Source organism: Zootoca vivipara, chromosome Z2, assembly GCF_965207765.1.
Source record: "Zootoca vivipara chromosome Z2, rZooViv2.hap1.1, whole genome shotgun sequence".
NCBI lineage: Eukaryota > Metazoa > Chordata > Lepidosauria > Squamata > Lacertidae > Zootoca > Zootoca vivipara.
The window spans coordinates 11,317,166-11,331,408 of NC_142585.1; the positions used below are offsets into that span (position 1 = coordinate 11,317,166).

The window sequence follows — 14,243 nt, forward strand, 5'->3', positions numbered from 1 at the left end:
AATCCAAACTACTACTCCTCCGCCTCCTCCGCCGCCTCCTCCTCTTCTTCTTCTTCTTCTTCTTCTTCTTCTTCTTCTTCTTCTTCTTCTTCTTCTTCTTCTTCTTCTTCTTAAATTTAAATTCAGTTATAAAATCTGAATATGTACCTTTTTGGAAATGTTACTTGTAGCCAGGCTACATGATGTGCAGAAAGAGGTGGTACACCATTGTATATGCCAGGGACCAGGTTCACTACATCCTCACATGAAAAAAACCATCCTCCTTGTGTAAAAAAATTAGCTCATCAGAAAGCGAGAAAAACTACATGTAGGGGAGTCTTGTTCAGTGTTCATTTTTTATTTTTTCACCATGGGGCTGGAGGATTCTAAAATATAAACAAATCCCTACTCTCTGAAGTGGCACCATCCAGAATTCTACCACTGTATGTTCTGCATAAAGTAAGTGTGGATTAAATGCCCCCCTAAACACAATGGTGTGGGGTGAGTGACAACACTTTTCTCTAAACTATAAAACATTTGAATTAAGCACTTACAAATGTTAGACCTTTGAACCTGCAGACACAATTTTGATGCCCAAAAATGTGAGGTGCAAATGGTAGGTTCTTGTGGGGGAGACAATTGTTAAGTCACCAATTGTGATTGTTTGGCGTTTACCCATCTGTGGCCAAGTACACACTTTTAACTCCAATATATTCTCCTTCCAGTTCTGTAATCTCTGTGTTTGGTTTTTTCCCCTTCTTTGTCCCCCCCCCTTCCCATTTTTAACAGATGCAAATGAGGGGAAAGGATCCGGTGCTGGGAAGAGTGCTCGGTTTGAATTTGTGGAACCATCAGATATGGAGTGCTCGTTGTGCATGAGGTAACCATTACTATCTTCTTGTCTAAAATAGGTGCAGGGAACTTTTCAGTCTGCAGATGTTGATGGACTACAACTCCCACCATCCCTAGTCCTTCTCCATGTTTGTGGGGCCTGGTGGGAGCTGGCATTCAGCAACTTCACGAGGAGACTCTCCCCAGAGTCTGCAGAGGAGAGTGGAGGGAACCCCAAAGAGACCTGAGGAATAGCAGGGCTCTGTTTAGGCTGCTCAGCCTCCCTGCCCAACAGCTGATGTGCAGGGTCGCACAGCAGCAGCAGCTGCCACTTTGCCACGTGTCCTTCAGCTGTCCCCAGATATTTTGGTGTGGATTGGAAAGAGATTGGGGGAGAGATAGCTGGAGAGCAGGGGGGGGGGAAAGGCTTTTAGAGGCTTTTTAGAGGGTGCTCCCCACTTTACACAATTTCACTTAGGCACAGTGGGGCCCAGAATGTAACCCCCATGTAAGTGGGGGAATGCCTGTCCTTCTTAAAAAGGGTTCCAGCCAGTGAACCTTCCACTCGTCAGCCTAACCGACTCACAACTTGCTTGGGGAAAGCAGGACTGGTTTCCAGCCTTTTCCAACCCCTGAGATCAAAGCAGCTTGTTTATTTCCCTGGTAGACCCCCTCAATTTCCCAAAGCCCAGGAACTCCAAGACAAACTCACCTTGCATTTCCCAGACAGCTCCATTATAGTTTATTCAGAGCGTAAAGGCAGTCCATGCTCCCCAAGTCTCTTCCAGGGGTGGCAAAATATGCTGATCTCTTATGACTCTGAGCCTAACCTTTCAGTAACTGGATTCCAAGCTTCTAGGGATTCTAGAGTGCTGGGACTGGCAACCACACATATATCAGCAGTCGGAATATGAAACTTTATCAGAAATAAATGAGTCTTGAAAAAAAGAGACAATGCACATAATCATTTTAACGAAGAAAATATTTATAAGAACTATTTTTTAAAAAAAGAAATAAATGGTGGGGGAAAGCAGGCAACAGGTCAAACAGAATGCAAAATAAATCAAAGCGCTTTGGGTATATAGCTGGACGAAGCCTGGCCTATTTGCCACAGGACAGTATTTTTGGTCTACTTACAAGTAGGCAGCAAGAATGGTCAGATCCAGCCTGGATCCCTGATGGTGAGAGGGACCATACCTGCAAGGGCAGCTCAGCTTTTAAAGGTTTTCTCTCCTATCCTTGGAGAGAGCAGCCCCTGGCTCTTTCTGACCAGTGACAGCAACAGCCATTTTGTCAGGTATGTCACACCTCCCAAATGAGAAACCCAAGTACCCTTTTGCATTTGAATAGAACTGGCAGGAAATAGGTGGAAATGGTGGAAGCAGGAGACCTGTCCTTTGTGACAGATGCAAACCAAGGTGCAGTGTTACCCAGGAATAGAAACTCACTTGAAACCAATTCCAGAACCTGCTTTGTGCTAACCATGGTTGATGGTGTTGCCAACATAACCCTGAAAGCTGGAGGGTGGAATTCAAGTTCTTCAGGAGAGGGAATGAAAAGGAATGTAAGCATGAACACCTAGAAGCAATTGTTCAGGTTGCTAGGCAGGTGATAGGTTGCCTGAATTGCTGGAAATCCATGCTACTGATTTGGCATGGGCCTGAGTCTTTTTACTTTAACTTGTAGAACATTGAATTTGTCATAATTGCCCATAAGGAAATTCAACGAAATCTGCATACTGTCTTTCCATGAACCAGTAACCCAGTGATCTCATCTCCAACCGACCCAAGCTGTTATTAACCCAGTTTGCCCGCCCAACTACGTAATGTAGCTGACCTACATCCAGGGAGTGAGTCAGGGACAGACCAAGAAATCTGCATAAACTCCTGCAACGTACCTGGGTAATTGGACAGAGTTTCTTCTAGGCTGCTTTTTAATCCTCTCCCCTGATCCTTCTCCATAAGACACATTCAGACTCGTACCCTGAACTGCTTTGAACAGGTGCTTGAATCCTCAGCCTTGTTCCAGGCGAGCTAATAGAATAATTTGGCTGCTTTGCTGGAAGAGACAGATTGCCGGAGGAGAGGATTTTCAGGCCCACCCCAAATATTAAAACTTTCAGCCACCGCCACCATATTAACATTTCAGGCCCCCAATCTATAATAACTTTCAGCAAAGTCATGGCTTTCCCCAAAGCATCCTGAGACCTGTGGTTTGTAAAAGGTGCTGAGAGTTGTTAGGAGACCCCTATTTCCCTCGCAGAGCTAAAGTTTTCACAGTTCCCTGGGAAGAAGGATTGGTTGTTAAACAACTCTGGGAATTGTAGCTCTATGAAGGGAATAGAGCCTCCTAGCAACTCTCAACATCCTTTACAAACTACCCAGGGATCTCCATGATATTGCTTTTAACTGTATAGTGCATGTAGGGCCCTAGACACATAAAATAGATTTCTACTTATATGATTCCATAGTTACACATATGCACACACATGCCAAGGAAACCCTATACAGATAATCTTCTCCACTATTAAAGGAACTCATTCTCTCTATGGATCCTTATATAGTCAATATGTGACTATTGACTATATAACACAAACAAATGGACATCAGTAGGTTCAGGGAAATCCCAGGATTTGGAAAGAAATGAAAAATTGAGAAAGGGACACCTCAGTCAGCCCAATGAGGACTGACTATGCTCAATGATCAAGGCATTCTGACTGACTTAGACAAGAAAAATGAGGAAACTGAGTGGGGTATGGAATGGAGTATCCTCCAAAAGGGTAAGGCTGGCTGGCTGAAACTCCAGATAGGAAGACCTCACACAGCAAGATTCTGTTGCTGTTCTACTTGTAACACTCCTGATGGTTTTTGTCCTTGGGATGTTTGGAACTTCACCCTTGCCACATTGATTGCTTGTGGGTGTCAACTTCTGTGAATTCCCATGCCTTCTAGTATTCCTGCTACAAGATTGTATTGCTTTTCTTTCCTCTCCTGATTTTTCCCTACCAGGCTCTTCTACGAACCTGTCACCACCCCTTGTGGACATACCTTCTGCCTGAAATGCCTTGAAAGGTGTTTGGATCACAACCCCAAATGCCCCCTATGCAAAGAGGGTCTCTCAGAGGTGAGCCTGTGTTGCTTGTGTCTTGTCATAGGTGTTTCCCTAAATATTGGCATGCACCTGGGGTGGGTTAGGGACTGAAATGTGTCATGAAACTGGAAAGACTCTATCACAATTGGTTTCCATGCAGGAGATCCCAGGTTCAAATCCCTCCATCTCCATGTAGGGCTAGGAATTTCCCTCTGGAATAGGCAGCTTCCTGAGTTCCTGTATTGAAATTCTCCTTTTGCCATAGCTCTCGTTAGGCCTTCTGTTCATGCCCCCTCAACCCCTGCCCCTCTTGGCTTATTAAATACAGCAGAGGGAGGCTAACTGGTTGGGTCCAGTGGTTAATGCTTCACTGCAAGAGGTGGTGGTCCCTGCTGCTTCTAAAGAAACTGCTCTGGACCCTAGGGATTGGAACAGCTATCACCCAGTTGTAAATACCCCATTTTGGGGGAAGGTGGTGGTGAAGTCTGCAGTGAGGCAGCTGCAGGCATTATTTGAGGAGATGGATTATTTGGATCCATTCCAATCTGGGTTCAGGCCTGGCCCACAGAACTGAGTCGGCCTTGGTCACCCTGATGGATGACCTTGGCAGAGAGCAGGACAGAGAGGGAGTGTGACCTTGCTCCTGCTGCTTGATCCTTTGTTGGCATTTGATACCATTTACCATGGTATCCTCCTGGACATTCATGTTTATACAAGTCTTCCCTGATGCTTAGAAATACTGGTGTGAATTTTAATCCATTTTAACATTTCAGTCCATTTAGCATTTAACATTCTGTATGTTTTAGGTTCCCTGCTAGGTATAAAAACCCTTACCATGTTCAGGGCATGCAAAGCACTGTGTGGAACCCCACCACCACCAACAACAACACACCTGCCTTTGGCCCAGCCCCATCTTTGCCTGCCCCACACTTGATGTCAGGTGCAGAACAGGTGGAAATGCTTGGGCATGGTTTCTTTGCAAACTTTCGTATTCATAACTCCGCCCACCCGGAATCACACAACTCCCCTCCCACTAGGAGAATTTAGCATATTAGGCTTCTGCCCCAGAACCTATTGATTCCAGACATGTCAATGGCACTATTATTTGCTTGTCACATTTTATTCTGTACACCCTTGAAAGGGCTCCAGGTAGCAAACACAGGGGTAGCCTCCCAATGACCCTGCAAGGCAGGGTAGCTTCAGAGGCACTCAGGGCTTGTCTCACTAATGGCTTGTCAGCAGTCTGTTAGCTAGAGGACAAAATAAAATAAAATCAGATGAAGCTGAAGTTTTTAGCAGGGGTAGCTGCTATAACAGAATCCTGAACATTTCTAAACCAAGCCTGAGAGGAATCCCTGTTTTCTGTTACAGTGTTTGGCAACGAGGAAACACTGTAAGACAGTGCTGATGGAAGACATAATAGCAAAGTACCTTCCTGAGGAACTCATAGAACGAAAGAAGCTTCATGAAGAGGAAATTGCTGAACTTTCCAAGTATGTCATATGTCTTTTGCCCAGTCCCCTCCAAGTGGATTTCCCCTCTCCCACCTCCCTTCCCAATAGTTAACCCTCCAGGAGTGAAGAGTTATTATGAAAGGTGCCAGAAAGTTATTCTGTTGATGCAGAACTGACCCACCTCATTGGGGGAGGGAATCAGATCCTTACCTCAAATACACTCAGCTATCAACCGACCAAAAAAATGGTTTTATGTAACAAATGTCTGCAATGGTTCTATATAATCTATACTATAGATTCACGGGTAAGGGTTATACCTAGCTAATTCTTGCTTAGAGTAAACCCACTGAAATTAATAGACCCCATGTCATTTAATTTCAATAGGTCTGCTCTTGAGTGGCTACAACCGTAAGTGTTTATGACTTAAGGTTTGACCTGAAAGTTTTGTTTCTTAATTATCCTGTCAGCTGGGGTAGAATTCCTTTGTGCCCAAAGTGTTGTTGGAGTTATGCGAGCAAAGTCCAGTGAAGCAATAAAACTTATTCACCTGAAGGCGAAGGCTTAGGAGAATTTTCTGACTGTTGCCTCCTCCAGAACCAGCTCACCCATTAGGCAAGGTGAGCCTGCTAAGCTTCAGACAGCAGGAGCCCCCCCTCCGCCCAAGGGAAGCACACCCACAGGCAAAGTGCCAACTCAATCTGTGCCAATTTGGGGCAAGACTGTGTGCATTTGGAGCAGGATTTCTCCCAAAATCACACGAGACCTTGTGGTGCTGGTGGCAGTGCCTAATCTCTGCCATGCTGGATGGGGCAGAGCAGGCAGTGGCAGGAGCAGGTAGATGGTGGCAGGAGAACCAAGGCAAATTTGAGACTTCCCTCCCTTCAGATGTCAAGGAAATAAACAACTATCTGACTTTTAGAAGACATCTGAAGGCAGCCCTTTCTAGGGAAGTTTTTAATGTTTGATGTTTTAGTATGTTCTGATATGTGCTGTGAGCTGCCCAGAGTGGCTGGAGAAACCCAGCCAGATGGGCTGGTAATAATAATAATAATAATAATAATAATAATAATAATAATAATAAATAATAATACAACAACAACAACAACAACTATAAAACCTATCAGTCTTCTCTTGAATCTCTCTCTAGTTCCAGAGGGGATTCATATAAGTTTGTAGCATACTCAGAACTAGTGGGTTTTTTAATTAAAAATGTCTAATAGTACCCTCATTTTGACTCAAGAAAATCACCATTTTATAGTTCAAATCGGGAAAAATAAATACAATAAATGGACAAAAGTACAAAAATTCACAAAATCTTGAGGGGTATGCATAACCCTGCGTCCCCACAGAAAAAAGCACTGCTCAGAACTCTCACAGCAAGCAGGCTTTAGTATCTTATCTCCTGCAACATCTCTGTGCAGAAGTCTGCATTTGCAAACTCCCCTTCTCTCTTTAGTTGGGCGGAAAGGGTAGGAACATGATGAGTCAACCTGCTAAAAGATAAGGGATCACAAGCTGCGACCTTGATTCTCCCGGCAAGCTGTACATTGAAAAGATAAGAACATGGAACATGGATATGCCCAAGAGTTCATAAATAGGTGTTTGTGGAAGGACAAGAGATTGGGGGGCTAGTTTTGAATAACCCTCCATGCGCTGCTGGAGAGGTTCAACAATGCATATGGCTGTGCGTGGGTTTCACACGGCTGATGTATTCACTGATTACACTGTATGTGCCCAACCCCCCAGGCAGCCTTGCCCACTCTTTTTAGCTGGGCAGCAGGGAAGAGCCTGCTTGGAAATTATTGGGTTGTGCAGAGTCTGGACCTCCCCATCCCTGATTTTGACTGCATAAAGATGGCTGGGGTTGCACTGGTTGGGTTTTACTGTATGGCTGCATTCAGACAACATTTATTCCATTGTCTTTACATTTCCTTACCTGATAGGCCACATGCAAACCATACATTTAAAACACTGTGGTGCCACTTTAATCAATCATGGCTCCCCATCCCAAGAAAAATCTGGGAGGTGTTAAAACATTTCCCACCACCACCCTTGGCTATCAGTCGTAGCTGAGTAAGATTGTCTTCCATGAGCACAGTCTTAACAATGAGTCCTTAAGTGACTGTGGAGGCCAATTCTGGATCCACACGTCATTCCACAGTGGGGACATAGGTTTCCAGGCAGGAATTGATCATGGTGACGGTTTGCCAAGCGTGCCTTCCTCTTAGTACGTTTCTCCTGAGTTTGAATGTGTTCAAAGCTCATTACACCTTTGGTAAAGGCTATTCTTCAGTAGGAGCACTCGCAGGCCAGGAGCAAGGATTAATTAAGAATTAATTAAAAAGTCTGTTTTTCTCTGAGAGGACCCTGTTCTTGGGTTTAAGCAAACATGGCTTCCCCCCAAAGAATCATTGGAGGTGTAGTTTGTCAAGGGTGCTGAGAGTTGTTAGGAAACCCCCTATTCTCCTCACAGAACTAAAATTACCAGAGTTTCTCGAAAAACTAGCTCTGTGAAGGGAATAAAGGTAAAGGGACCCCTGACCATTAGGTCCAGTCGTGACTGACTCTGGGGTTGCGGCGCTCATCTCGCGTTATTGGCCGAGGGAGCCGGCGTACAGCTTCCAGGTCATGTGGCCAGCATGACAAAGCCGCTTCTGGCAAACCAGAGCAGCGCACAGAAACGCCGTTTACCTTCCCGCTGTAGCAGTACCTATTTATCTACTTGCACTTTGACATGCTTTCAAACTGCTAGGTTGGCAGGAGCTGGGACAGACCTACGGGAGCTCACCCCATTGCAGGGATTCGAACCGCCGATCTTCTGATCGGCAAGCCCTAGGTTCTGTGGTTTAACCCACAGCGCCTAACAACTCTCAGAACCCTTAAACTACAAGTCCCAGATTCCTTTGGGGGAGCCATGACCATTAAAAGTAGTTTAATACTGCTTTAAATGCATAGTTTTCCTGCTTGGCAGGGGGTTGGACTGGATGGCCCTTGTGGTCTCTTCCAACTCTATGATTCTATGAATATGGATCTTTCCCACAACATAAAGAGGCCACCTGGAAATCTAGTGGAAGTTTAGTACCCATTCCGTGTTCATTGTTTCCAGAGAGAAGGAAAATCAGCTTGCAACCCTGTTAACTTGGAAAATAGCAGGAGTTGTGTGTGACTAAATATGAAGCGGCATCCCAGCATACGCTTCTTTCTCACCATTTAAAAACTACTGTTCCATTGCAGTATATTGATCAAAAAGCCACAGTCCCATAATGCAACAGATGCTGCAGCATAAAAGTAATGTTAGAAACTGAGACAGAAGCGCCAGGAAAAACTAACACAATAAACCCCACATATGAATGCAGATGGCGGCTAAAAATCTAGATTAGCAAAATGAAACAAAAAACCAGGAATTGCGGGTTTGCCCTCCTACTACGATATAAAGAAACAAACAATATTCTGAGTTGATCGCCGCCCTCTCTGTTGGTTTAATATTTCCCCTCTTCCACATCTTGCCTCTCTTGTGTTTTGCATTGTGAGCAAGTGTGGCATGTTCAGAGTCTTAACCCAAAGGTTTGTCCTGCAGCTTGAATAACAACGTTCCCATCTTCGTCTGCACGATGGCCTACCCCACCGTCCCTTGCCCACTGCACATCTTTGAACCATGCTACCGACTGATGATCCGCAGATGCATGGAAACAGGCACCAAGCAGTTTGGGATGTGCATTGGGGACCCTGTCAAAGGGTGAGTGACAGAGAGCATGATGCTGTTGTGTGCTACTAAACTAGCTTTGCCCAACATGAGTCCCTCCAAATGTTTTGGACATGGGGGGGAGGGTCACAACTCAGTGGTAGTGCACAATTTCCCTGCATCTCCAGGTAGGGCTGGGAGGGGCTCTTCTCTGAAAGCCTGGGGACCTCCCCCCAGTTGGCATAGACCAGAGGGAAATAAGCTTCTTGAGCCTGGGGGTCAAATTCCCTTCCCAGCAGGGGCTGAATTCCAGTTGTGGGTGGTGCCAGAGGAAAACATGGGTGGAGCAACAGGTGAACATTTTGTCTTTGTACAACAGGGTAGTTTGTACTCCCACCCACTTGCTTCCTCCACCCAGGGAAGCAGAGGCGTTATCAAAATTCAAGGGCACGTTCCAGCCAGGCATTGTCATGGACTGGTTGGGCACAGAGGAATGGTGGGGGAAACCAGCTGGGGAACCCCCAGGGGAAGAAGGCTCAGAGCCTCCGGAGTGGTGGTGGGGCAAAGATGAGTGACCAGAGGGAGAAGAGGGGGCAGAGTGGGGGGAGGTGGTGTTGGAAGCTGAAGACGCAACAGAGTTTAGTGAGCAGGAAGAGGCTGGGGGCAGAGAGCAATTCAGAATCAGATGCAGAAGAGGAGGCTGGAGGGGGGCAAGAGGCAGAAAAGAAGCCAAGGGGTCTCCCTTTCCTGCTGCAACCAGCTCCCCTCCATCTTGGTTGCCCAGTACCCACAGAGGTATGAAGAGGGCGGAGCAGAGACACACAAAGTGAGGAAGTCTCAGGATCCTTGGAAGGATCCGGGGGGGGGGGACTTAGAGAGCTGTGGGAAGGCAGGGACCTTCAGTCCTTGCCACTCCCTTATAGAGGCAAGATCCACCAGCTGTGCTCACTAGGCCTGGCCTCCTGAGCTGTTTTTTCCTTGAATAGCTCACATCGATGCTGTGTGAGTTATTACTGACCTGCTCCTGATACCCAGCCCTGACAGGTATCAAGGAGGTTGCAATGCTGGGCCAATGAGGTGTGTGGTGTGGAGAGAGTCATGAGGGCCAAATAGAGAGGCTTGGAGAGCCACATTTGGCCTCTGGGCCTAAGGTTCCCAACCCCTGCTGTAGGCAATACTGAGTGAGATGGATCAATGGTCTGGTTAGGCAGCTTCCTATGGTTCTGTGGACCACAAGACCCATCTGGCTGGGGGTCATAGAATCCTAAAACTACTGGAAGGACACCAAGTTGAGCAAGTCTGAAGTAGACTGCTGAATGTCTTCGCCATTGACCTGTGGAAACTGCGGCTAGAAAAGAGTAAATCTTGTTTCTTTACCTTGTCCTTTCTGGCTAACAGATTTGCAGATTATGGCTGTATTCTGGAGATAAGAAATGTGGAGTTCTTTGCTGATGGCCGATCTGTGGTTGACAGTATTGGCAAGAGGAGGTTCAAGGTCTTGCAGCATGGCCAACGTGATGGATACAACACGGCAGACATTGAGTACATAGAAGATCAGATGGTGAGCATTGACTCGATGTGCCAGAGCTACGGCTTCCAGAGTTCCCTGGGAATAGGAATTGTTGTTAAACCACTCTGGAAACTAGAGCTCTGTGGTGTCTCCAAACAACTCTCAGCCCCTTTAACAGACTACAGTCCCTAGACTTCTTTGCAGAATGTTTCCCTCGGGAGGTGGTAGACTCTCCTTCCTTGGAGGTTTTTAAGCACAGCTTGGATGGCTATCTGTCATGGATGCTTTAGTTGAGATTCCTGTGTTGTAGGGGGTCGAACTTGGGGTCCCTTCCAACTCTACAATTCTAGGGATGCATAGTAGGGATGTATAGATGCATAGTAGAGATGTGGCCTTGTGTCCTCCCTTGACCATTGGACCGACAAGATAGTAACAGGACCACTTTGTTCCTTAGGCTCAGGGAAGGTGTCTGTCATGGCCTTGGCTCTGGCTCTGCAGACCCTAATTTGTGGAGTCCTGATATTCAGTGGTCTCCTTCCTACCACTCTCAGGTTCAGTGGGCCCCAGTATCCGGCTCAGAGTCAGAAAGCTAGTCAAGCCCCTCAGCCAGTGGACCTGCAGCCTTTGATTCCGTGTCCTGGCCACCACTGCATTCTGGGTTCCTGACATATCCATGCTTTCTTACTGCTTGAATTGAACTTAACAGGATTTATATACTGCTTCATCAAAACCTATCTGGTCTACATAAATATATATATTAAAATTACAGGTTAAGATAAGTTGGGTGGGATATTTTTAAAAAATAAAACCAGTGGGTTCAAAGATAAATATATATATAATAAAACTACATGTCAAATTCACATGTCTGGGTAGGTTTGCATAATAATAATAATAATAATAATAATAATAATAATAATAATAATAATAATGTATAGCAGGTGCCAAAAACAGTACAGTAAAGGCAGCTGCTTATTTATTACTAGTATCATTGCGTAGCCCCTTTCCTCCAAGGAGCTGATTGTGGTATACTATTTTATTATTGCAACAAAGCTATGAGGTAGGCCAGCTTCAGTGGGGAATGACTTGACTTGAGCATCCCAAATCCAGTCTACAATCTTGACAACTAAACTAGGTGTCTCTTTGTTAGAATCCGGCTAAAACTATTTTTCCCCTGACACTCCCTAGTGATACCCTCCTGGGATAGCTCAGTTTGGTAGAGCATGAGATTTAATCTTAGGATTGTGGGTTCAAGCCCCATACTGGGCAAAAGATTTCTGCATTGTAGAGGGTTGGACTAGATGACCCTTGTTTTCCCCTTCCAACTCTACAACTCTTATGATTCCAGGTTCAAGGAACAGAAAATGCTGAGCTGATTCTCCTTCACGATTCTGTATATGACCAGGCCTACAAGTGGTTTGATTCCCTCAAGACAGTGCTCAAGAGTCGTATCCTCAGTCACTTTGGTCCAATGCCTGCCAAGGATTCAGATCCACAGGTAGGTACAGGATGTAACACTCCGGCAGGGACAAGAATTTGAGTTTACTCAATTTGCCCAGTTCAATCCCAGGCGTCTCCAGGCAGGGCTTGGCATGTGAAAACCTGGAGAGCTGCTGCCAGTCAGTGTAAACAGCACCAAACTAGATGAACTGATGGTCTGACTTGGTATAAGGCAGCTTCCTCTCTTCCTAACCCTTGGAGTGCACTGTTTGGAACAGGGTGATCCTTTGTATGCCATCCTTCCAATTTTTATTTTTATTTTTGTATTTTACCTTGGGTATACAGTGGTGCCTCGCTTAACGAATGCCCTGCTTAATGAAATTTCCGCTTAACGAAAGGTTTTTTTCGAGCGGAGGTTGCCTCGCTAGACGAATTCGTTTTACGAAAAATTCGTCTAGCGAATCGCGGTTTCCCATAGGAATGCATTGAAATTCAATTAATGTGTTCCTATGGGCAAAAACAAATTCAAAAAAATTCAATGCATTCCTATGGGATTCGCTAGATGAATTTTTCGTTATAAGAAAAGACCCGTGGAACGAATTAAATTCGTCTAGTGAGGCACCACTGTAGTTTCAATTATTTAATTATATTAAGCTTATTCATATTGTTATATACGCTGCATTTTAATTTAAGATGTTAAAATTAGGTTGGCGGTTCCTGAATATGGGGTTCCATCCTGCCACTTTCTCCACTTATTAACCATGCTTGCTATTCCTTGCAGTGCAACCCCAATGGCCCTGCCTGGTGCTGGTGGATGCTGGCTGTCCTTCCTCTTGAGAGCAGAGCCCAGCTCCCGTTTCTTGCCATGACATCCCTGAAGGACCGTCTCTGCGGCATCAGACGCGTTCTTGCCTTTATGTCCTGCCCGAGACCACGATGATAAGCAGCGCAAGAGATCCTGTGAATCCTGTTGGAATACTTGAGCGTCTCTCAGCTAATGGTGGCTGTTTCCTTACACTGATGACTACTTCTTCTTTTTCTCACCATAAAAGTTTTATTTAATGTTTTTAGGAACACAGTTCCTCATTTACTTCTAGCTTGATTCTTGAGCTTTCTCTTCTGCTATTACATCTCATTGTCTCAGCCCATTGTGCAGAAGAGAGTGATGGCAGGCAAGCATTTGTAACACAAATGAACATACTGGCCACTTCAGGCTTTTCCATTCTCATTTCACCAGGTGAAGCAAGAACTGCAATGTTAAGCTTCATGGGTGGAAGAGCCCTTTAACTACTTGCAGTGATGTGTTAACAGAGAATTATTTTTTGGAGCAAGAAATGGCTCTAACTTGAGTTCATCAACACAGCAAGAACTATAGCTACTGTGCGGGGAGCATGCAGCACGATCCCAAGCACGTTCTACTCGGAAGTAAGTCCTGAAAAGCGTGGCAGGTCTTCACTTCCCTGTAACCACGCTAAAGGACTGCAGCCTTAATGTTGTTGAGTTGGTTCTTCAGTTCAAAAAGAATTACCAATGTTTCCATAAATATATAGATATATTTCTTCATATATGCATAATGAAAGTGAACAAAACAGATGTGAACTTTTTTTCTTTTCTTTTTTGCTATAAACAATTTTTTTAAAGGTTTGTCCTAATTTTTATTTTATTTTATTTGGGAATAGATGCATTGAAATATTTCTGGTTTAATGTGAAGCTGAAATAACTAGCCATCTCGCTGTTTTATTTCAAGGCATATTCCAAAGGGTTCTGGTTTGGTTTTTTTAAATATATATATATATATATATATATATATATATATATATATATATATCTGTGTATTAACAGTATTCACAAGTTTTTGATGGATATTATTAGTATTATTTTGCACTAAAAATGTTTGTTTGGTTTTCAGTTGCAAATTCACAGCATGATCCTCTAAAGTAACTCCTGCTGCATTCAGTGGTGATTAGCTTACTCCCATAGAATGTGTGTTTAGGATCATAGCCTAAGACTGTGTGTATTCTTCATAGAACTCTGGCTCCTTTACTATCTTATGGTGTTTTTAATAATGAACATGAAGATGGTGTGTGTGTGTGTGTGTGTGTGTGTTAATAATACACAGTCTCATGCTTGATAACTAGTTTGCCAGTCTAAATGGCACTGATACAATGGGTTGGATCCAGACTTGGTCATACTTAGGGTAGACCCATTGACATGAATGTGACATTATCAAGATGACTAACCTAAGATTAATTTAGGTGGG

At 44.6% G+C, this 14,243-nt stretch overlaps 1 protein-coding gene across 1 annotated transcript in view; it reads left to right on the forward strand.

Moving 5' to 3' along the window:
- The window catches only part of LONRF3 (LON peptidase N-terminal domain and ring finger 3), a 30,316-nt gene extending 16,690 nt beyond the window's left edge, over window positions 1–13,626 (forward strand). The window contains exons 5-11 of the mRNA XM_035114045.3: window positions 769–859; window positions 3,819–3,933; window positions 5,272–5,393; window positions 8,932–9,090; window positions 10,435–10,597; window positions 11,892–12,041; window positions 12,765–13,626. Of these exons, the coding sequence (XP_034969936.2) occupies window positions 769–859; window positions 3,819–3,933; window positions 5,272–5,393; window positions 8,932–9,090; window positions 10,435–10,597; window positions 11,892–12,041; window positions 12,765–12,923 (959 nt within the window). The 3' untranslated portion in view covers window positions 12,924–13,626. The remainder of the gene's footprint in view (window positions 1–768; window positions 860–3,818; window positions 3,934–5,271; window positions 5,394–8,931; window positions 9,091–10,434; window positions 10,598–11,891; window positions 12,042–12,764) is intronic.
- Window positions 13,627–14,243: the final 617 nt, after the last annotated feature.